This window comes from Stegostoma tigrinum, chromosome 23 (assembly GCF_030684315.1).
Source record: "Stegostoma tigrinum isolate sSteTig4 chromosome 23, sSteTig4.hap1, whole genome shotgun sequence".
In the NCBI taxonomy this organism is placed as follows: domain Eukaryota; kingdom Metazoa; phylum Chordata; class Chondrichthyes; order Orectolobiformes; family Stegostomatidae; genus Stegostoma; species Stegostoma tigrinum.
Genome location: NC_081376.1, coordinates 14,205,130 through 14,230,144, shown reverse-complemented (window position 1 = coordinate 14,230,144; position 25,015 = coordinate 14,205,130). Strand labels below are relative to the sequence as shown.

General features: G+C 39.1%; 1 protein-coding gene across 1 annotated transcript in view; it reads right to left on the bottom strand.

The window, feature by feature from the left end:
• gna12a (guanine nucleotide binding protein (G protein) alpha 12a) overlaps positions 1-25,015 on the bottom strand; it is a 78,651-nt gene that overhangs the window by 22,593 nt on the left and 31,043 nt on the right. The window contains exon 2 of the mRNA XM_048552329.2: positions 18,440-18,655. Coding sequence (XP_048408286.1) covers positions 18,440-18,655 — 216 coding nt within the window. The remainder of the gene's footprint in view (positions 1-18,439; positions 18,656-25,015) is intronic.

The window sequence follows — 25,015 nt, the reverse complement described above, 5'->3', positions numbered from 1 at the left end:
CTGCAACAAGATCTCATGACTCTTAAACTCAATCCCGCTGCTAATGGAAACCAAAACACCGGACTCAAATATAAACATTTAGCTGAAACATTTATGGTGTCTCAGTTTGCATGGTTGTATTCAGGCATTTTGAGATCATTTCGGATTCCATAAAATTCTGAAACCAGAAATGACCTGGTCTCCAACGTTCCAGGCTAGACAGGTTGCGTGCTGGTATAAGCCTTATTCTGTTTAATGCTACATTAAGTATGGAGCTTGATTTTAAAACATAAAACATATTTTTAAAATTTTCTTGGTCTCACCAAACTATAAACCAATTAAAACCAAAAGCAGCAACATCCTAAACCATAACCGAAGTAACTCATTCTTCAGCATTTTTGAACGGAGAATTCTGATCTTAAACCCTCAACTGCTGCCAATGCAACTTAAAAAAAAGTCAAACATTTTCAATCTATATCTTTCAATCCACAGCAGTGCTCGGCAGGTATTTAACCTTGGTATTTTCCCTCTGAAGTTCATTACTCTTGTGATTAATGCTTTGATAAAAACAAATACTCGACAACTCTGGCCACAAGTAGCAAATAATTCTACAATATCTTGGGCGAGATTTTAAGATCTTGAACTTCTCCATTACCAAAGCACACATTCCACAGGGTTTCCAATTTTCTCGAAGCACTACATGCATTTGATTTATACATGCAACCTGATTATTATTTGCTATAGCAAACAAAATCATGTTACATTGTTTTAAAATATAAACAATACTAGGGGATTGTATCTTCTTCCAATAGCATCATGATCACGATACCTTTCTGGACAGGTTTATTTTATGTGCTCACGAGGGCATCAACAGCTCAGCCAGTATGCACTGCCCATCTCTAACTGCCCAGAAGGTAGTTAAGAGTCAACTACATTGTTCTGGATCTGGAGTCTCACGAAGGCCGGACCAGGTGAGGGCAAGAGTGAACCAGGTTGGTTTATATGACAAACAGTGGTAAATAGTTGCCATTAAGCTAGCTTTTTTATCTCAGATATTTATTAAACTCAAACTTCACTGTTTGCCATGTGGGATTTAAACCCATGTTCCAAGAACACTGGCCTGGGGTTCAGGATTGCTAGTCCAGTGATATTACCACTCCACTAGCACCAAAGTGATAATTCACCAGGAACGAGAGGGGGTCAGACATGGTGTAAAAAGTGAGGAGGACTTTGAAGGCTAAAAGACAGGCAGAGTTCAGATGACCTTCAGTTCACACAGAATGGAAGACTGGAGATTGGTCAGACATGCATTGGATGTCAAGTCCAGAGATAGCTGGCATGGATGAAAGCTTGAGCAATTATGCCAAGAAAAGGAAAGTAGAGTTGATAATATTACACAGGTGAAAATAGATGCTTTCAGTTGATGGCATTCAATGTGTGTTCAGAAAGTCATCTCAGGGTCAAATGTGCTAAGAGCCTTGCAAATAGACTGATCAGTTTCAGATAATTCCCAGTTACAGCAATAGTTTGAGACTAGAGAATGGAATTTGTAGGTGGGACCATAATGTTTGTCTCCCAAAAATTAGTCAATAGAAATATCGTTTCATCCACGATTTTATGTTGGGCAAGCAAGTCAGCCAATCTTACAGGCAACAAAGAGCTTGATAAATAGTGGCCAGAGACTAGAGTCATCAGCCTATATGTTAATACTGACACTTTTTTTCAAAAGAATACTGATAAGGGGCAGGATGTAGAAGATACAGGAAAATGGTCAAGAAAAGTTATTTAAGGATACCGGTGGTAACTTTGGCAATGCAGCAAATGACTTGGGGCAATGACTGGATGAGCAAGAATAGAATCACGTACAGATCTAACCAGCTGAATGATGGTAGAGTTTGTTTGGAAAAGGATAGTTTAGCCAACAATGTCACATGTTTCGGATAGGGGAGGAGGCGGGAGGCGGGGGGGGGGGGGGTGGGTGGAGAAATAGCACTGTCACAGTCACAGAATGTCATTTAGTGGTAAGGAAGCCCGTTTGTTTCTTAAACTTGTTAGAAATGAGTTTGGGAAATTTAAGTTTAAATTTAAAGTTGATATTTACATCCTACAAATGAAAATGACCCGTCGTCATTGAGGATTCGGAATAATTAGTGAAAATAGAAGTACACCACTCAAATTACCAACTAGCATATGAAAATTATTTCAAAGCTTTAGATTTTAAAATTTAGATTACTGGAATAAATTCTGCCACCAACTTGATTCAATTTTCTGAATTGAAAGAAAAAGAGAATAACATGGGAATTAGGTGACTCAAAATCTAGTGTTCCCATTTGTTCACCCAACAAGAAAAACTACCATCCTCCTGAAGTCTCCAGTGAGAAGCAAACAAAAATGAAAGAACATGTCTGACCCAAGAAGAAACACTAAAAAAAAATCATACTGTACCACTTTTGGAAACAAAAGAGATCCCTGTAATTCAACACACTATTTCTAGAAGTAGTATACTGGAGGGAAAAATGAATAAATAACTCAGTTCCAGAGTTCATCCTATATATTAGGAACAGTCAACATTACACGTACTGTTTGTGAAAAAGAAGTTTCCAATTCCCTCATCATGCTTATGATGCGACAGAGAGTGTTTCTCATTTGTGATAACCGGTCTCAAATTTTAGTAAGCACTGCCCAGCAACTCCAGTCTCACCTTTTTTGGAAACAGCTGGCATTAGAAACTGTAAAACAACTAATAACAGTTTTTGGGTTGGTTCGATGTGCTTGAGAAACAAGGGTTCACAACCAACCACATCAAGAACCATGGCCTGCCCCGAATCTAGCTAATAACACACCAAGCTACCACCACATTGCAGATGAGTAACAGAATTAAGACTTTTGCTGAGCTTCTAGTTAATTTAAAAGAAACAGCTTTTATACAGTTTGAAGTGTAAACCTTTATACTATCAGCCAGACCAAAATTTCCAGTGAAATTCATCAGCATAAACAAACAGGGTCAATAACTCCAGGCATCAGATAAGATGCTAGATGTATCATTGCACTGAATTCCATCATTAGTTTTTTTGGGATGCAGAAAAGGGGAAGTCGATTTTGAAATCAACTAAACTATCAACTGAATAGAATTTCTTGCAATACAAGATTCTTTTATTGTGGGGGATAAGGTACTCGCTGCACTCAGAAATGGGCATCATTTCTTTGAAGTGTAAAGAAATCATTAATGGTGGAGCTCAAGCAAAAAATTAACACCTTAACTCAAATTCCATGATGGAATTAGAGTAAATAGGCAAAATAATTTTTTTATTGAGTACCAATTTAACTTTTTTTTAATTCATTCATTCATTCATTCGTGGGATGAAGGTGTCTCCAGCTAGGCCAACATTTACTGCCCATCCCTAATTGCCCAGAGGGCAGTTAAGAGTCAACCACATTGCTGCAGGTCTGGAGTCAAATGTAGGCTAGACCAGATAAGGATGACAGTTTCTTTTCCAAAGAACATTAAGTGAGCCAGATGGTCTTTTTCTGACAATCAGCAATAGATTCATGGCTATTATTAAATGCTTAATTCCAGATATTTACTGAGTTCAAATTTCATTACTCAGCTGTGGTAGGATTCAAACCTGGTTCCCCAGAGCATTACCTGGCTCTGGATTAACCGTCCAGCAATAATACCACGAGAATCCTCCCATTTTAATTATAAAGAATCAATGACAGAGCTGGGTATGGAGTTTGGTTGGAGCTTAGACAGTTAAAGATTCATGGTATACATTTAAGAAAAGAGTTTATGGCTCAGAACAAAGACATATTCCAATGAGTAAGGAGGATTCCAGAAAAGGGGATAAGCCAACCCTGGCTGAATAGGGAAGTCAAGGACAAATGAATAAGAAAGAAACAAACAATCTGATAAAGATTAGCAGTAAGCCAGAGGATTAGGAAAGTTTTAAAAACCAAAAGATGGCCAAAGGAAAAAAGGGAGAAATAAACTTGAGAGCATACTTGCAAGTGATATCAACATACAACTTTTTCAAATACACAAAGAGATAAGCCAAAAAGTGGACATAGACCACTTAGAGAATATAGCTGGGAAAATAGTAGTGGGGAACCAAGAAATGGCAGGGGAGTTGAATAAATATGTTGCATCAGTCTTCAAAGCAATAGACAAAAAAGCATTCCAAAGTTATTAAATATTCAAGGAACAAAAGACAGAGAGGAAATAAATAAAAGGAAATTAGGAGTAGGTCATTTGGCCCTTTGCGCCTACTCTGCCATGCTTCATGGTACTGGCTGATCATCAAACTCAAAAGCCTGTTGCTGCTTCTCCCCCTCATTACTTTTGATCCCTTTAGCCCCTAGTGCTACATCCAACTTCTTCCTGAAATCATACAATGTTTTGGCTTCGACTACTATCTATAGATAGTGAATTCCACAGGTTCACTTCTCTGGGTGAAGAAATAATTCTTAGCCTATTCCTAAATGTTTACCTTGTAGCCTTAGACTGTGACCCCTGATTATGTACTACTTTGCTACCAGGAACATTGTTCCTGCATCTACTCTGTCCAATCTATTAGAATTTTATAGGTTTCTGAGATTTCCCCTCATTCTTCTGAACTGCAGTGAATATAATCACAGCCAATTCAACCTCTCCATATATGGCAGTCCTGTCATCCCGACCTTTGCTTCATTCCTTCTAAAGCAAGAGAACCCTTCCGGTGATAAAGAGACCAAAACTGCACATAAGATATTCCAGGTGTAGTCTCACCAAGGCCCCATACAATTGCAGCAAGACAGCTGTACTCTAATCCGCTTGCTATGGAAGTCACATATCAGTTGCTTTCATTAGCGCTTGCAGCACCTGCATGCTTACCTTCAGTGACTGGTGGACAAGAGCAACCAGGTCTTGTCACACATTCCCCTTCAACTTATAGCAATTCTGATAATAATTTTCTGCCTGTTTTTGCTACCAATGTGGATAACCACATTATACTACATCTGCCATTCATTTGCCCACTCTACTTGCCCAAATCATCTCTGCACCCTCCTCACAGTTCATCCTTCCATCCAGCTTTGTGTCATCTGCAAATCTGAAAATATTACATCTAATCCCTTCACCTAAATAATTAATATATAGTGAATAGCTGAGGTCCTAGCACTGATCCCTGCTTCAGTCACTGCCTGCCAGTCAGAAAATGATCTTTTTATTCCTACTGTTTCCTCTCTGCAAGCCAGTTTTCTGACCATCCCAATCTGCTACACCCAATCCTACGTGCTTCAATTTTATGCACTAATCTCTTATGTAGGACATTGCTAAAAGCCTTCTGAAAGTCAAAATAAGTCATATCTACTGGCTCCCCCTCATCAACTTGGAGTTACATCCTCAAGAAATCCCAACATATTTGTCATGATATATGCTTTTCTAAGTCCATGCTGACTCTGTCCTATCCTGCCACTGTTTTCCAAGTGTTCTGCTATTAAATCTTTTATAACGGACTCCAACATCTTCACCACTATCACCATCACTATCAGGCTGACTGGTCTATACCTTTGTTTTGTCTCTACCCTGCTTTTTAAATAGCAGGGTTATAATAGCTACCCTCCAATTTGTAGGAATTGTTCCAAAATCTGTAGAATCTTGGAAGATGACCGTTAATGCATCCGCTATTTCTAGGGCCGCCTCCTTAAGTACTCTGGGATGCAAATCACAGACCCTGCAGACGTAATGGCAGGAAGCAGGTCTCTTATGCACAAGATATTCTACAGTGGGTGTTATATAGGATATAGGGGGAAAAAAAAGGAGGACATGGAATCAAGGCTTTATGTGGATGTGGTTCTTGAAGGAAATAGGCTTGAACAAGAAACAGCAGGAGATGGAGCTCTACAAATGAATCCAGGGAAGTTCAGTTGCAGCATTTTTTGTTGGGCAATATGGGACAGAGAGGAAGCAAAGGACAGTAATTTACACAGACATATGGAGAAGAATCCTGAGATCTTTTTTCTCCGGGATGATCCTGAATTGTCCAACGTTTTAAGACTGGCATGAGCATAGATCAATAGAGCTAGTATGATCTAACCAGATGTGAGCGACACATGATTAAACAGTTATTTTCCAAATGCGCGCACACACATCGACACATACACCTGTGATTTGGATTTGAGGGAATACATTGGAAGGTCATTTCTGGAAATCAATGAGAATGTATTTCATAACATGCACCTAAATCTTTAGAATAGGAAGCAGCCTTGTAGATGTCCACAAGAGAGCTCATGCCATGTGGAGGTAGATTACATCTTCATAAAGTGTGTGGTAATTTGGAGGAGTCAATCATGACAGACCTACATTCTGTCAAACTTGCAAAACTGAGCATCTCTAGAAGGCCATATTAGGTCTTTTATGCCTCTTCACAAAAGAAAGGACCATGATTTAAAAAGGTGAAGTTGCTTCTGAACATAATGTTTCCGTTCATATAAAAGTTTTAAAAAAACTGGAATGACCTTCTATGTGCATCTAAGTTTGTTGTAGCTTTTTTAAAAAAAACACACAAGTGGTCAATGTAGCTTGTGACCGTTACTAAAGGGGTTTATGTTGTTGGTGAGAACAAAAGTTTTGTCAGCAGCTTCAGGACAGAACACACTGGCTAGAATTAACAGTCACAAGACAACATGGCTAAAAGTAAACTACTGACAATAGTGGTTTACTTTGAGTATTTTATTTACCACTGTTAACCGGTGTTAAAATTTTACAATACCAAGAAGTTAGTTGTAAGTTCACACTAAGATATTATAAATTTAAAGAACTATCGTACTAGATAAGGTTACCTCAGAGTACAACGGGATCTTGATCAGACATGCCAATGGGCCAAGGAGCAGCAGATGGAGTTTAATTTAAATAAATGTAAGGTACTGCATTTGGGAAGTCAAATCAAAGCAGGACATCCACACTTAATGGTAAGGTCCTGGAGGGTGTTGAATATTGCATTCAATTCTAGTCTCCCAGCTATAAAGGAGGATGTTGTGAAGCTTCAGATAGCTCGGAAAAGATTTACCAGAATGTTGCCAGGTTGGAAGATTTGCGTTATAGGGAGAGGCCGAACAAACTGGGGCTATTTTCCCTGCAGCATCATAGGCTGAGGGCTGACCGCTGGCCTTATAGAAGTTTATAAGGTCATGAGGGGCATAGATAGGGTGAACAGCCAAGGTCTTTCCCCCAGTGTAGTGGAGTCCAATACGAGTGGGCATAGGTTTAAGGTAAGAACAGAAAGATTGTAAAAGACACCTAAGGGGCAACTTTTTCCTCACAGAAGGTGGCGCATGTATGGAATGAGCTGCCAGAGGAAGTGGACGAGGTTGGTCCAATTACAACATTTAACAGGCATCTGGATGGGTACATGAATAGGAAGAGTTGAGGGATATGGGCCAAATGGGACTACTTCAATTTAGGATAACTGGTCAGCATGAATGGGTTGGACCGAAGGGTTGTTTGAATGCTGTACAGCTCTATCACTCTGACTTGCAAATCTTAGTTCAGGATTCTCTCAGTTAACACGGAGTTTCAGTTGGCAGTTTGGAAGGCAAATGCAATGTGAGCATTCATTTCATAAGAGCGAGAATGCAAAAATAGAAATGCACTGCTGAGGCTGTGCAAGGCTCTGGTTAGGTTGCATTTGTGATACTGCGAGCTGTTTTATGCCCCATACTTAAGGCAGGAGGTGCTGGTGTTGGACAGGGCCCAGAGAATGTTTACAAAAATGAGCCCAGGGATGAACAACCCATCATAGGAGGAGGAATTGAAGACTCTGGGTCTGTACCCTTGGAGTTCACAAGCATGAAAGGGGTTCGATTGAAATTTACAGAATACCGAGAGGCCTTCATACAGTGGATGCTGAGTAGATGTTTCCCCTAAGACAGGTGAGGACCTGAGGGCATGGCCTCCGAAAAGGTACAATTTTTCAGAACCAAGATTAGGAGGATTTTTTTTCAGCTAAAGAGTTGTTAATCTGGGAAATGTATTGTCAGAGGGCTTTCGAGGCCAAGTTGAGTGTGTTAAGACAGAGATATGTAGGATCTTGACTAGTAAGGGGATCAAGACTTGCCAGGAAAAAGCAGGGGAATGTCGTCTAGAAACCTATCAGCCATGATCAAAATGGTGGAGCAGACCCAATGGACTGAATGGCCTATTTCTGCTCCTCTCTCATGGTCTTATGGTCAATTCTCTCTCACTAATTTACTATCTTCACACACCCAAATATGGCTGCTGCTATAATGGTACCACCAGTGCAGAACATATGGTCTCATGTAGCTAAAAGCAAATCTTCCAGATTTACCACAAGGAAGGACTTAAACAAAAGCTGCTTCCAATATTAAAACACCTCGAGGTGGCAGGGAGTTTAGACAGACATGTGCAGAGACAGACACAAATCAAGGTCAAGGAAAGACATGAACAAAAAAGGTCACTCAGCTTTGAATATCAATATTTATGAAAGAACCATACTTTAAGAATTGTGTCTCCTTGGTGATGATGTCTTCTACTGAAATATGTCCCTTGAGTCCGTGATTAAGAAAGCGAATGTAATGTTTTCAAGTATCTCAAGAGGGTTGGTTACAAAAGCAGCGATGTGCTTCTGAGGCTTTATGAAAGGTCTGGTTAGGCCTCATGTACAATACTGTGTCCAATTTTGGGCCCCATGCCACAGGAAGGACATACTGGCGCTGGAGCGTGTGCAGCATTCACACAGATGATCCCTGGCATGGTAGGCCTAACATACATTGAATGGCTGAGCATCCCAGGATTGTATTCATTAGAGTTTAGAAGGTTGAGGGGAGATCTAATAGAAACTTACAAAACAATGCGTGGCTTAGAAAGGACGGGCGCTGGAAAGTTGTTTCTGTTAGGCGGGGAGACTAGGAACCGTGGGCACAGCCTTAGGAATTACAGGGGGTCAATTTAGAACAGAAATGAGGAGACATTTCTTCAGCCAGAGAGTGGTGGGCCTGTGGAATTCATTGCCACAGAGCGCAGTGAAGGCCGGGACGTTAAATGTCTTCAAGGCAGAGATCGATAAATTATTGATCGTGCAAGGAATTAAGGGCTATGGGGAGAGTGCGGGTAAGTGGAGTTCAAATGCCCATCAGCCATGATTAAATGGCGGATTGGACTTGATGGGCCGAATGGCCTTACTTCCACTCCTATGTCTTACAAAAGTGGGAAGAAAAAAATTACATCAAGAACATAGATTAAAGAACACAAACCTACTAAGTAATCCATTTCTTATGTGCAAGAATTTTGGAGAGATAGTTGATAAAAATTAAAAGCGAGTCACAGTAAAACCAGCGTAGTACCCTTACTTCAGGGCCAGCAGGTCCAGGCTCAAGTTCCACATGACCCAGACATGTCACAACTGTCTCACAGTTGCTTAAAAATCGCAAACACATGATGCCAAAATGGCCTCCTCCAATACTATGAAATTCTATACCATGGAAAACAGAATGGCTCTGCCATCAAAAATTGCATTTTCAAAGATAAAAGTGAATACTAAACGAAGTCTAAAGGAGAAATAAAGATTAAATCTAAGAATGATTTCTTGAACTGACCTACTATTGGTCCATAATCTTACCCTGCTGATGGAAATTAAAACAGCAAAAAAAATCTTGAACACCTTTGAAGCTTCAGACTACCACCATTTCTCATGATCTTTTAAATAATTACAACAAAATTTTCTGGGGAAGAAACGATATTTAAGCTTGAATTTTCTCTCCACAATAGCGTCAACTATTTTCAGACTTATCTGCTTCAGCTTTAATAACAGCATTGTTGAAAAGTTAAATGTAGATGACAAACTTGCAAAAGCGTATTATTTCAGAATTACTGGAAATATTATGCACAAAAAGCAAAATGTAAAGAACACATGAGAATTGCTGGCATTGAGAAACAACAACTGAAAAGCTTAAACTTACAATTCCTTTCTGACTGAAGTAGTTTTTTTCTCCCCTCCACATACTAATAAACAGTATAACACAGTCAGAATTCTAACACAACCTGCCAAGCCTTTAAACAAAATTGCTCTGTGAAGTCATGAGGGAAGCAAGAGGAAATGCAATTATGGTTATGTCTCCCTGACTAAAATGCTGAATCTAGACTAACCGTAAAGGATATAACAACTCTTTCAAAATCCAACCAAGGTGTCAAAAACTACCCCAATTTCAAAATCAGAAGATACGTTTCTAGTTTCAAATTTTGTAAGTTTGAGTAGAAGAGTATGCAAGACCCACAGTGAATAAAGAATAAGGGTCAGAGGTTGAAGCTTCTATACATACAAAAACAAAGTCACTGGTACAGAAGTAGAATGTACTACAGGTAATATTTAGGGATATCAAGAATGTCAAGAGAGACTATCAACCTTGGCAAATTTGCTGAACAATGAATGAATTTTCTGCTGGCCAAGGTTACTCACTTACTTTCTTAAGAAACAACATTGGGCAAGTCAAACCAGGGTGTGTTATTATGCACCTTGGACAATTAAGATGCCAACATTCACCGATGGAACTTCCAAACTTAAAGTAAGGCCATGTGCCACCATATGGTTGACAGGCTGCAAACCAAGAACCAATAAATTACAAATAAAGTTTACCAATAAAAAGTCAGAGGTCTATACAACAGCTGAGTTTGAAATTAAAATATTGTTGAGAAACTAATGTCATCTTGTAAGAGATACTGCACATCCAGCACCATTATGGCCCTTGAGATCTAAATGCATTTTAAGCTGAGACAACATTAAAAACACTACTTCACTACACACCAAATATGCAAGCAACAATAAGAGAAAATGAAATCAATGCAATTGAGTTTTGGCCATCGATGAATACCAATTACATTTCCAGTACCATCCTCTATGATGTTGCAATTTGTCATCATTATTTTATGAAATGGTACTTTTCATTTGTTATTCCAGCTAATCATCTACAAGTGTGATACAAATCTTTCATTTTTAAAGCAACAGGCATACTGGTTGCATCTCTGGTGTCAGATCACATCCTTCAAATTCCAAACTTGCCAGCTCCTTTAAGGTTCAGTATTTCAAGTTTTTAAATCACTCTCTCCAATTAATTTTCCTTGAATACATCTGCTATTTATACAGCACTCAGTGCACCCAATTCATACAGTGATCACATTTTCCATCAAGTCCCTCTTTCAACTTGTGCAGACCAAAACCACTTAAAACATGCGCATTCCCCAAACTGAATAAAATCAACCTCTATTACGAATTCCACAGACTGTATATTTTTGAGAATTTATCTTTAACAAACACGAATAGGAAGGGTTTAGAGGGAAATGGGCCAAATGCTGGCAAATGGGACTAGTTTAACTTAGGATATATGGTCGGCATAGACAGGTTGGAGCAATGGGTCTGTTTCCATGTTGTACAACTCTGATTCTATAAATAGTTCACCGTACATCATTGAAAACAATACACAATTGTTCTTCCACAGCAAGAAGCAATCTATGTATCTTAAAACGGTTCCATTTATGGATGTTATTAGAGAAACAGCTAAGCTTATCTAACTTGGTTCTTGTTGCTGGGCAGAGGAAAAAGTGATGAAACCAATAAGCTTCAGAAAATTTGTTCAGCACATACTCATGAATATGTAACACCACCACAATGCAAGTATCACAAATGAAACCATTAACTGAGCAGAATTAGAGATGTTTATTCAATTATTAAACTGACAAGCAAAATACTTGCTCAACTTCCATTCAATGCCTAATTCAACACATTAGACACGTCCAAAATATTCTTCTGCTTCTTCCTTGAAATGACAAGGATTTCTATTTCTGCAAATTCATTAGTTACATTGAAATTGAAAAAAACTGAAAGAATATTAACTGGTGAGTCAAAGGATTTCTCACTGAGGTTTTCCATATAGCACCAACCTAATTTTAAACAAGGAACTAATTCAGGAAGAGTTCCAACAGCAAGAAAAACAGCTTGGAATGTTGGCATAAAGATGTGAATAATTTATTTAAAAAGAGATCAATAGTTACAGTATTGCAGATGCCAGAAAAATAAGATGCACAGCATCAAATAGCCCAAACTTTGAAACTATGTACACACAGTGATGTGCTCACTACTTGCTACTAATACAAGTATATCAGTATAGGAAATTGTGAAAACTAGTCCATTCAGGTAGCTGACATGATATGGTTGCCAATTACTTCCTTGAAGTCTTGAGCTATATTTCATGCCCCTCCATAATATGGGCCCTTCTATTCCTTTTTTGATCTCTAAAAAGAAGTAGTATTTCTAATTACCGACATTTGGCTTATTTATTACTGCAGCATTTGAGCCACGGAGTCCATTTTTGGCCAGGGTCCCACTCATGATCACTTCACATTAGGTGCTTGATAGAAACACAGGATTTGGGCTTAGTTGCAGTGTCCCTGTAGTTGAACAGCCTGTACAAAGATTTAACATTAAGCTTGTTGACTAGAGTTTTAAATTTATTTTCACAATTTTTTCAAACAATTTACCCACATTCTGACTTTCACTGGCATTATAAAAACATTAATCACCACCATTCTTTCATCTTTAGCTTTATCTCAAAACATTCCTACTCTCTTAAAAATATTTTAAAGTTAAGAGATTATTTATTATACATGCTATCTTTCTATATTGACTTTTCACCTTCCTTCTGCATGACAGCTTAGCCATTCTGTTTACGAAACTCTACCGTCCAAGTCGTTCCAGTCAGATTCTACAGAACAGAGCTTTTTATCATTTATATAAAGGATTTGGATATGGACATACAAGGTATGCTTCGTAAGTGTGCAGATGACATCAAAATTGGAAGTGTAGTGGATGGCAAAGAAAGTTTAAAAGTATTGGCAAAGATCTGTAGCTCGGGTTGTGGATCAGGTTGTTGACTTGCTCGCTGGGCTGGCTTGTTCTCTTCAAAGGTTTCATCACCATGCTGGGTAATAATATCAGTGGAGCCTCCGATGAAGCAGTGTTATTCTACTCCGCTTGGAATTTATACTGTCTGGTCTGTTATGGTGAGTACTGTCATTTCCAGTTTTGATCTGTATGGGTTTATATATGGGATCCAATTTTATGTTTGTTGACTGAAATATCGGTGGAGAACCATGCCTCTAGGAATTCCTGATGTGTCTATGTTTGGCTTGGGACAAAGTAACCACAGTCACCCAAGCCAAACATAGACACATCAGGAATTCCTAGAGGCATGGTTCTCCACCGATATTTCAGTCAACAAACATAAAATTGGATCCCATATATAAACCCATATAGATCAAAACTGGAAATGACAGTACTCACCATAACAGACCAGACAGTATACATTCCAAGCGGAGTAGAATAACACTGCTTCATCTGAGGCTCCACTGATATTATTACCCAGCATGGTGATGAAACCTTTGAAGAGAACAAGCCAGCCCAGCGAGCAAGTCAACAACCTGATCCACAACCCGAGCTACAGATCTTTGCCAATACTTTTAAACTTTCTTTGCCATCCACTACACTTCCAATTTTGATGTCATCTGCACACTTACGAAGCATACCTTGTATGTCCATATCCAAATCCTTTATATAAATGATAAAAAGCTATGAACTGTAAAATCAAACTGAGTCTGACTCCACCAATATTTCAAATGTTGTAATTACTGACTTCCAATTTGAAAAGGATTCATCAATTCCTACTCTTTGTTTCCTCTCTACAAGCCAGTTTCCTATCCACCTGGAGCAGACTTTCCCAAAACCCATGTGCTTTAATCTTGCACATTAATCTCTTATGTGGGACTTTGTCCAATGTTTTCTGGAAGTCCAAATATACTACATTGATTGTTCTCCCTTTTCATCTCTACAGAGTTTCTGCAAAGAAAGTAAAACTCTAGAATAGTGATTCTCAATTTGTTTTATGCACATGGTTTAGGATTAGTGAGAAAAATTGTCGAACAGTCGATTTATTTCCAAATTTTTACTTTTTTTGTAAACTGCATCTGTACAAAATAAAATGTTAAATGAAAAGAAATTCCCAATGGATGCTTACCCCACCCACTGTATTTTCAATCCCAAGTCCAATTTTGTGTGATATGATCCATGGACACACTAGCAAGTTTGTCATAGAAAATGCATGTCTGTATCACTTGGGTACCAGCCTGCTCTTTCAGATTGCTCATGTGGGTCAGAGGGCTGTGGATGGCCCAACCTCTTCCAAACTATTTCGAGCTGAGTGGTGGCGATGGCAGGGAAGTTGTCACCTGCAGCAATGCATCTTCAAAAAGGGGGACAGCATAATCTGAACTTGGCAGGTCTTACACCTTGGGAAGTGAGTACTTGCCAACTGCTGGCAGCCACCAAAGTGTGGGCCCGAGCTGGAGACAGAAACACCAAGTCTGAAGACGTAATGAATCAAATAGTCTAGTACAGTTGAGGAGCAAAGGATGGATGTGTGGTCCACCCCAGGAGAAGCTTGTTCAACACAGATAAACAAGGTTGCACTGGAATCTAACCATTGTTAAATCAGTGTAGAGGAGCTAGGTGGAACTGACGTGGCTGAGTACTTCCTATTCAATGTTGGTTGTGAGAATCTGCTGGAAATTTCAGTGATTTAGCCATGATATTCAGAATTCTTACAACTTTGATCAAAAATATCTGAGCTTTTAATGTTCCTCCTTCTACTCACCAGCTGCCCCCCCAACCATCCACACATACAGTGCAACAACCCACAAGTATCCACTGAGGTCACATGTAATCGCACTTTTAAAGTTAACTTGCTTTTGTGGGATTGGAAAAAAGCTTCATGCAAACAAACCACAGACACGCTAGGATGTAACGATTTGTGATACCACAAACGTGTGGGTGTAAGTGCCAGATGTATCAGTTTATCGAAATAATTAGATGAACAATGTATCAACACCTCATAGTAAAAATGTTTATTTAACTTGAATGCAGATAACTTCAACAGCTAATTAAAAACAAACAAGTTTGCATTTATATTGTGACTAACAAGAAAAGTGGCACAAGTGACTTAATTAAACTAAGTGGACAGGGAAAGTAATAAGATCAAAGATGGGAAAGTTTAGTAAGGAATGATCACAACTTAGTTATTAAAAAAAACTTCTGGCAAGTCCTTTAAAGAAGTAGATCCTGTGCACGTGTAGAAATCACAAGGGGAAGATAATGCCAGGAAAGGATGCACTACTGGTGGGAAAAGAAAGGGAGATACTTATGCTGGAAAAAAAAGGAGAGCCTTCCAAAGTAATGCAAAAGTTGGAGGATGTTGTAGAGATTAGTGTTGCAAAGCCATAAGTAAAAAGCTAAGAAAGAGTAGTTTATTTTATTGTACTGTGGAAGAGAGGCCGGTGGTAATTTCAGATTGGTTGAACTGGATTCATACAGACAGGATACACATTGCTGTGCTTTACACAGTAGGGGGTTTATGGAGGGGCTGGGAGGGCTTTGGAGTAATCGTCTAGGGATGATAAAAAATGGAACAAGGTTTCAGAGGAAAAAGAGAGTGTAGCAACGTGAGACAGGTGGAAAGAGCTGATAGCTTTGTCTATAACGTATGTATTCCTTTATGCTTTTAACAGTCCTATTGGCATAGCAATTTAAGAAAATGTTTGGGGTAATTTTTTTTCATCAGACTTAACTACAACAGCTATTTGCTGCAGAAAACATGCTTTAAGGTTGCTCATATGTTGACCTTTCAAGCTTCACTTCCTTCTCCTGCTCCTATTTCTAATGTTAGCACGTAAATTGTCAAGACAAACAAATTGCTGGTCTAAATTCAAGCTGTGCGTCTTGGTTTCTAGAGCAAAACAACAGATACCAGCCAGATCTGTATCTTTGAAACTAAATTTTAATAATGGCAAAGCTTTCTAGATCTTACCCCTCTCCCACTAACTGATTCAGAATTAGAAAGAACGTCATAAACATCCATATATTCAATGAAACAACTGCAAAACAAGCACACTGCACTTTTAATACTGGAGAAATGTTCAGAATACACTACTGAAAACTTGTCCTGGAAGTATGAACATTTAGTATTGCAAAATCGTTCTTCAAAACACTCCCGAAAAAAAGCTACCTGTCTATTGTATGACATTAAAATTTATCATATCTATACATACAACAATACAGCGCAGAACAGGCCCCTCGGCCCTCAATGTTGCGCCTACATCCTTCCTCTCGCAAGGAGACCAAAATCGATTGCAATATTCCAAAAGCAGCCGAACCAACGTCCTACATGGCTGCTAAGTGATCTCCCAACTCCTATACTCAATGCACTGACCGATAAAGGCGAGCACACCAAATGTCTCCTTCATATCCTTTCTACCGGTGGCTGTACTTTGATGGAACTACAAAACTGCACTCCAGCGTCTCTTTATTAAGCAACACTCCCCACAACCTTCAGTGTAAACGTGCTGCCCCGATTTGTCTTTCCAAAATGTAGCACCTCACATTTGTCTAAGCTCAACACCATCTGCCATTCCTCAGTTTATTGGCCCTTGTCAATGTCCCATTGTATTCTGAGGTGACCTTGTGGGCTGGCTACTACACCTTCAATCATTGGGAAACTTACTAACCACACCTTCTATTTTCATATCCAAATCATTGCATCACTTCAACTCCCCCTCCCACTCCCTGAATGACATGTCCATCCTGGGCCTCTTCCAGTGTCACAACCAAACCACCAAGAAACTGGAGGAGCAGCACCTCATATTCCGCCTCGGGAGCTTCCAACTCAATAGCCTCAATGTGGACTTGGCCACCCTCAAAATCTCCCCACCCGCCAGCCTCATCCCAAGACTAGTTCCTCCCCTCATCCCCGCCTCCATGACCTGTCCGCCTTCTCTCCCACCTATCCACTCCTCCCACCTCACTGACCAACTCCCACCACTGCTTGGAATTATTATTCTTTTCACACTTCATCAGCTCGATGTTATTTCTAAAATCTATTTTCCAATTGTTGGAAAAAGTGAGATAAAGAGAAGTGAAAGAAGTTACACTCTTACCACTCGTTATTGGGTTATAAACACAATTGAGCCTTGTTTTCTCATTTCTACTTTATTATTTTTCTTATCCTCTAGTACATTACCTTCCACTACAAGTGTGCAAAAAAGCTGATGCCATATGCATACAAATCCAAAAATGTGCACCAGAAATACTGTCCTACCAATTTTACTTGTGTCATACTAATAAACTATTAATTTTCACTACATATTGAAATATATATAATTTTATGCAGGATAAATGGTTCTTGCAAAACTTAGGACATGAGTACACTGTGTCCTGTGATGCTAAGCCACACACAAAGATGCTCCCTGGTCAGAATCCCACTGCAATGAGGTTTAAGTTAACAGTCTCCCTTTTGCTTTAGTACTGCTGGCAGAAATCCCCATAACCGATCAATGCCTCAACTTAGGACAAGTAACAAGGAGGCATCCTCTGTGTGGGTTGCTGCTTCGTCTAGACAGTTTCCCTTCCTTCCAAATGCATTAATAGAGAAGGCTCAGTGCAAGGATCAGTGAATAGTTGAAATCTAACTTGGACCCTTTGTCTGGAATCCAACATTCTACAAGATGAAGACCGAATATTTATACCTTGGCATGATGTAGTGCTCCAGTTTGTTTATGCCTTTAATACTGGCAACACTTTATAAATTCAAAGCAACTTAAAAGAAATATTTGTTAAATCGAATTTAGATCCTATTACACTTTAAAGCAATTGTTTAAAAACAACTAGTCAACTGGACAGCAATCGAATATTTAACCAAAGCCACTAAAATTGAGTAACTGAGCAGTGATAACAAGTGAAAACAGGCATTAAAAATTACATTTTATTTAGAATCATACCTTTTACACTGCAAGATGTCATGAAGGTGCAATTGGATTCTTTTTAAAAAAGGTATATTTCTTAGGTCTTTAGCTGCTTTTATTTTTATTGGCTGTTAGATAATGGTATTGGCCCCTGTCACAAGTCATGCATTGCCAGCAATAATCCCAGAGTTTGCTAACAAATGTTGCTGCAAAAACCTATTATTTGCCAGGTTCTCTCAGGAGGTGACTTTAGAAAATGCTAGCGGTCTCCTTGAGGAAAACTATGCACTTGGAATCAAGTTAATAATCTATTTTAAAAGCAGCTATTGTCAAAACTTCACAGTGGTATCATAGTAGGAAATGGATGCATCAACAAATAGTAAAGCAGGAACAAAAAGTATTGACATTTTAGTACGAACACTAAATTCATCAAATGACAAGTAGTCCTTGAACTCAAACAGCTTGGTTATTAGCGGTGACTTAATGTAAAAAAACACTTTAGGCTAACTGCATGTTGGCATGTACAAATTGTATAGAGATTAGTTATCTTTTACAATAAGCTTCTCTCCCAGATGCATCAATGCATTTTCCCTTCATTCTTACATCCTGTTAGGGATTCTCACTTACCAATTGAAACTCTCGCCTTCTGTTGTATGCTTCCTGGATTCCTGAATCTTGCCAGAGTGCTCTAAGTGCTGGCACATATAGTTGAAATGTGGCTGGCTCCACTGGCATGCCACATTTGTTTTCAAATGCCATGACAAACATTCCATGCTTTTCATTTTCAGTGTTTTCCCAGGGAATGCTCAGCTTATTCCTTGCATCCACCAAGACTTTCATACCCTAAAAGAACAAGGGAATAACAAAGCAAGATGATGCTTAAATTATTGCTCAAAAGATGACAGGTTAAGGTGATTACATTATTTTCACATTTGCAAATGTTTGATGACGACTGGAATGCTGTCACTGTAGATTCTTCAGGGAGACTAATACTGCCTCCTTAATGATAGGCCTTCCCCTTAGTATTGCATTCTCCTGAATAAAATCAGGATAGTGTCATTTCACGCTCTTGCTTTTACACTAGTGTTGTTACTAACCACGACAATCACACTATTACTGGTGTTATCTAAACAGACTGTGCTTTAGTTTAAAAAGTCCTTGTATATGTAAAGCCATGTTTCACATACAAATAGTCAATAAGTCTGAGAAAAAGAACATGACTGGAATCACAGAGAGCTCATTGGTACTTTCATCAGGAAATGCCACTAACACGTGTATACAGAACAACTATCTCAAAACAATTTCAAAAAGCAGCAGGATGACTCAGTAAATTAAACCTCTCAAAATAGAAGCCACAATTTGTAATGCATGGGTCAAATTAAAATGACTAGATGTTACAATTTGTATCACTTTTCCTTCTTCAAATGGTTTTCCACATAATGCAGGAATATAACCTAATTTCACAGGTTCCAGCGACAAAGAATGCTGATCACTGACGCGTGAAAACACAAATGCTACAAAAAGGCAGAGTCCATAGTCTCCAGCCGTTGTGTTGCTGAGCTGTAAAGTCAAAGTCCAAATTAACTCACTGAAACACTCTCAAAGTTCACCCTAAATCTCAAGCATCCACAAGTAATCTTTCATGTATTAGATAACCAATGCAATATTTAACCATGAAACATGACCAATTTTACCAGACAAGAGAGTTATTTCTTTGGTAATCACTTGCAGGTAAAAAGCATTTTATGTAATGACCAGAAACTAAGAGTGCAATATTTAATTTTATTCAATATTCAAAGTTTTTGCATGAGTGAGCGCTTTTATACCAACTCAGTTGGAGAGTTACCTTATGCGTGATAATGCATGCACTCCAGTCAATGAGAAAATAAATTAAGATTACAACTCAACTAGAAGGGAGATGGTGGTATTGTTGCATTTCACTGAAATAGTGATCCAGAGCTGCAGGATAATGCTTGGGATTGTGTTCAAACCCCAGCTTGGCAGATGGTGAAATCTGAATTTGTAAAGGGCCCCTGTGGTGCACTGTCAGGTGCCCTTTCTCTTGGCCAGAAGGCATTCAAGTTCTACCCCTCATGGACGTATGTCATAGCGTGTCCAAACAAGTCAATTAAAATAACTACAACTCAGACAGACCAGAGATTCTGTCCTGAGCAAAATCTTCAAGTTCTCACCTTACTTTTATACATTTAACTGCATGTTACATGCTTTCTATGAAAGGCAGGATTGACTACTAGTGTTTCAGTGAAATTAAAGACCATAATTTTCCTTTGCAGAATGTAGTTATTTTAAAATCAACTTGTTCAGAAGTGCTAATGACATATGTCCAGAGTAGGTGGGGTTATACCTGAACCCTTAGGCCCAAAGGCAGGGACACCACCACTGAATCACCAAGACCTCCCTAATAAAGTGTAGATGTTTTCTAATCCATCAGTTCAGATATGTTACTGTACACTTTTGGAGTACATAGGAATTTAACTCAGACCTTCTGGCCCAGATGCAGGGATATTTCCATTGCACCATAACAATCATTTGCTTATTTTTTAAGCCAGTCTATTCAGGCATGTAATGACATCCCTCTACACTGCCAGTGTTAGACTGGGGTGGACGCAGTCAGAAGTCACCCACACCAGGTTATAGTCCAACAGGTTCATGTGAAATCACAAGCTTTGCAAACATTGCTCCATCAAGTGGAGTGAAGTACACAGGCACAATTTACTGTTAGAGTGATCAAAACATCATAGAAATGACGTGAGTAGAGTGTTGACAGGCTGAATAATAAGTCTCTACAGGAGATCAAAAGTGTCAGATGGTGTGAGTAAAGTGTCAACAGCTGAAGGGATGACCTATAAATCAGATTAATTGAGGCAGAGAGGCAGTGAGGCAGTGACAAAAAAAAGTGTGTTGGGAACAAACCAAATGCATAGAATAACATGCCAGGCATAAGAGTTGCATGTTGAGGGCCTAACCAAAGAAACGAGTAATCTACAACCATACAAACTAATTAGAGAGATCATTACAAGTTATCAAGGTGATGGTGTCAAAACAGGACAGTAAAAGGAAGGTATTACAGATACAGAGCAGCACGGTGGGATTACATGTAGCACGGCATGAACTCAAGATCATGGCTGAGGCAGTCTTCATGGGTACAGAAATTGGATATCAGTTTCTGCTCAGCAATCATGCACTGTTGTGTCCTTGGGAGATACTTACTCAAAGACAAGAGGCTGAAATGTCCTTCAAAGTATCCTCTACATGGATGACAGTGAACTTCTTGTGTAGGAGACTTCTACCGCCTTCAGAAGATACACAATGCCAACACACCTGAATGTCCCATCTAACAGGCAAAGGGACCCTGTGTGAGAACCTCTGTCTACATTGAGGGCATTTTGAAATCCATTGTACAACGAACCGCGAGCTTCCGTCACAACATTACAGGCTTCTGAAAGAAATTCAGTACTCGCAGACCAGTCGAACCAGGAACATTGCTCATCACAGTGGACATTTTGGCAGTCTATACCAGCATCCCCCGTGATGGCGGCATGTCTGCAACAGCCCCAGTGCTCAACACCACCAACTGCCAGTTTCCAGATGCCATCATACAACTCACCCACTTCATCCTCAACCACAACATCTTCATCTTTGACAACTAGCTCTTCATCCAGATATGAAGCAGCCACAAGGACCATATCTACACACCGATAGGCCAACATTTGATCCAGATATGTTGGCTTTGTGCATCTTCAGAAGGCAGCAGTAATCTCCTATGCAAGACGTACGTGGATGAGACTGCATAGGATACTCCTAAGGACCCTTGAGACTCTGATCTCAGATAAGCATCCTCCAAGGCGGCCTTCAAAATACACAACAACGCACAATCACCAAGCAGAAATTGATAGCCAAGTTTCGTACCCATGAAGACAGCTTGCATGTAACTCCACTATACTGTTCTATATCTGTAAAACCTTCCTTACTGTTCTGTTTTGACGTCACCTTGATTACTTGTTATGATCTTGCTACCTTAATTAGTTTGTACAGTTGTGGATTGCTTGTTACTTGGGTCTGACCCTCGGCATGGAGCTTTTATACCTATCATGTTAACTCAGCCATTTGGTTTGTTTCTACCTACCTTATTTTTATTGTTTTCTAAGTAGCTCTGTCTCAATTAATTGGATCATAGGTCATCCCTTCTGCGGTTGACACTTTACTCTCACTACCTGACACTTTTGATCACTCGCAGAAAGTTATTCAGTATCAACACTCCATTCTGACCATTTGTATACTCTTTTGATGTCTCTGCCTATAAATGACATGTCTCTGCGGTTCTCTTCATGATGAAGGAGCAGCACTTGGAAAGCTTGTGGTTTCAAATAAACCTGGACTATAACCTGCAGTTGAGAGACTTCCCAACTCGAACAAGGCTTTCAGGCTCAGATGAAAGGACACCACCACTGCATACAAGATCCAATTTTAAATGCTGGAAAGTGTTTCAATTGGTACTACTCCCTTCTCCAGTTTAAAAGGTTTAGATTGAAGCCCTTAATCCAATGTTATAATAGCCATGATTCACTGTTACCTAAAACAAAGTGGTATTGCTTGATAAGCCACGAAAAAGTAAATACTAGCCACTGTTTCAGCTAATTGTTAACGATCTTAAAGTAATATTTGAAGAGAAGGACGTTCATTTGGCAGCTTGGATAACTTGTACAAAAAGGAATAACAAAAAGTAATTCATATTTTGTTTGCATACTGCTGCCACAGGTTAGGCATTGAAAATCAAGCCAAAGTAAAAAATATACTTCCTCCCAAACAAATCGAACTCAGTTCAGTTATTATAATAGTTTCTACAGGCTAAACTTCTATTTATTTAATCTTTAAAATCGGAGACTGGAATATCTAATTTTAGAAACTACGTTAATTCCTGTTTTGGTCGGTGCTGTTACCATGAAGATCCAGGCAAAAAAAAAATCACCTCTGACCATAGTATTTGCAATGGCAGAATGTTAACAAATAATATGATGTGACATTAAATCAATCATAATCTACAGTTAGTTATTGGTTGAAATATTAGTAGATCTGATGAGTATACATGTAGGTAGTTCTAGTCTCTTACTAGAAATTATTACAACAGAGAAGTTGCCTGAGTTTTTTAAATTTAATACCTGTGTTTGCATCCATACAAAGGAACAAGTTTTTTCCCCCCAAAAGAAAAACTGCATTTTCAGGTTGTGGTGGTTATTGGCAGGATCAGTATCTAGCCAAACTGTTTCCCGCCTGAAAGGGTTGGTGAATCACCATCTCATGCCCATTTTGAGCTCCATCTCCCTTGGCCTGGAGAAACTCTGCTAACTGAAGAGAGTTGTACCAATTCAAATCTTCCCTGTAAAGGGGGTGGGGATTTTTTCCCCCACCCATTCGTTTACAGGAATGTGGACATGTGTGGGTAGACCAGCATTTATTGTCCAGAATTACCCAGAGTCAAGCACATTGCTGAGCGTCTGGGGTCACATGCAGGCCAATCCTGGCAAGGACAGCGGTTTTTTCTTCCCTAAATGGCATTTGTGAACCAGGTAGGTTGTTACTACAACGGTTTCACCATCATCATTCGGCTCTTAATTCCAGATCTTCATTTAATTTATTTCAACCATCTGCCATGGCAGGATTTGAACACAGGTGTCTGAGTTAACAGTGCCACAATAAAACCTTCCCTTTCTTCCTGCAGCTACCAACTGCAGCCAAAAAAAAAGATGGCAAACTCTTTTACTGCTACCTCTCTGCTTCTTACTCCCCTAGTTCACCTTCTTCCTTCTTCAAACCAATTCTCATCATTTGTGTTCATTCCCCATCTCATTCCACTACATCCATATATCCAATGTACCCTAACCCAACCTCTAACCCTGTATGGTCTAATACTTGATCTCGAGTTTGCATACAACGTCTTGGAACATTAATTGCTGTTAATATTTTTAAACTCTTGTATTCGGGTTACAATTTGTTAAATGACAACGTAAACGAAAATCATGGAATACAAAGGATCACCGGAGATCTCTCTCCGTCCGCAGCTTAAAAGGTACATGCTGAATGAATTATGCCACAGAAACAAGTAGATTAGTCAAGTAACGTGCAGGTTTGAGGGAAAGAGAGGAGACTTTTAGTTCCTCTATCGTACATAGCTATTCAGAATCAAAGCAGAGATAGAACACAAAATTAAAAGAAGCTAACAAACATCAGCATGTCTACTTCGAATCAGCTTGAAGAGACCAATCCTAAAATCATAAACTGTGCCACAAATCCTCAAACTAGAATTTAGTTTTTACTAAACACACAGAAACATGTACACTTACAAGTTAGTAAAACTTCAAGACTTAATCACATATAATAGCAGAAACAAACAATTATAGCTCATTCCCAAAACAGCAGCCAGTATTCACGAACTACCATTTGGACTGGACTCAATTTCTTTTATCATCTGCAGCTATTTTTTTAAAATCTGTTCCTAAAACTTGAAGTTTTCTGAAAAGCAGTAATTGCAATGTCAAAGCTCTAGTTTTATATTAATAAGATGAATTTTAAACTAGCATTTTTTCATATCTTTTACACCATAAAAGTTAATGCTCAGGTTAAAATTAAACCATTATTTCTCAAACTGGCTGCAAAACAACTGCTGTCAATTGTAATTTTTTACCTTAGAGAAACTTCAGAAATACTCCCAAAACCTTCAGTGCTAGAACTGCTGTATTTACCAGTGTGGATTAGAGACAGAAGGTTAAAGGTAAAGCAAAATACAAGTTCTACTCTTCCTGAAGAAGGGTCCCAACCCAAAACGTCAAGCTTTCCTGCTCCTCTGATGCTGCTTGGCCTGCTGTGTTCATCCAGTGTCACACTGTGTTATCTTTTATATAAAAATTATACATGCAGGTTTCCAGCCTACAATATCTTAACTCCTATACCTCTTATGCTTGACTGTTTTCATCCTAATGGGGTAAACAACAGCAGTTGCACGATGCCTGAAAGTTCTGTTCAGCCAAAGGCGGCTGACTGGCTCGTGGCTTAATCCAGTAAGGGCTTTGAAAACACTGCGCCAAACACCAACGGGTGGGTGGGGGGGGCAGTGGTGGAGATAGCCTAGTGGTATTATCGTTGGACAGTTAATCCACAGACCCAGGTATCATTCTGGGGACTTGG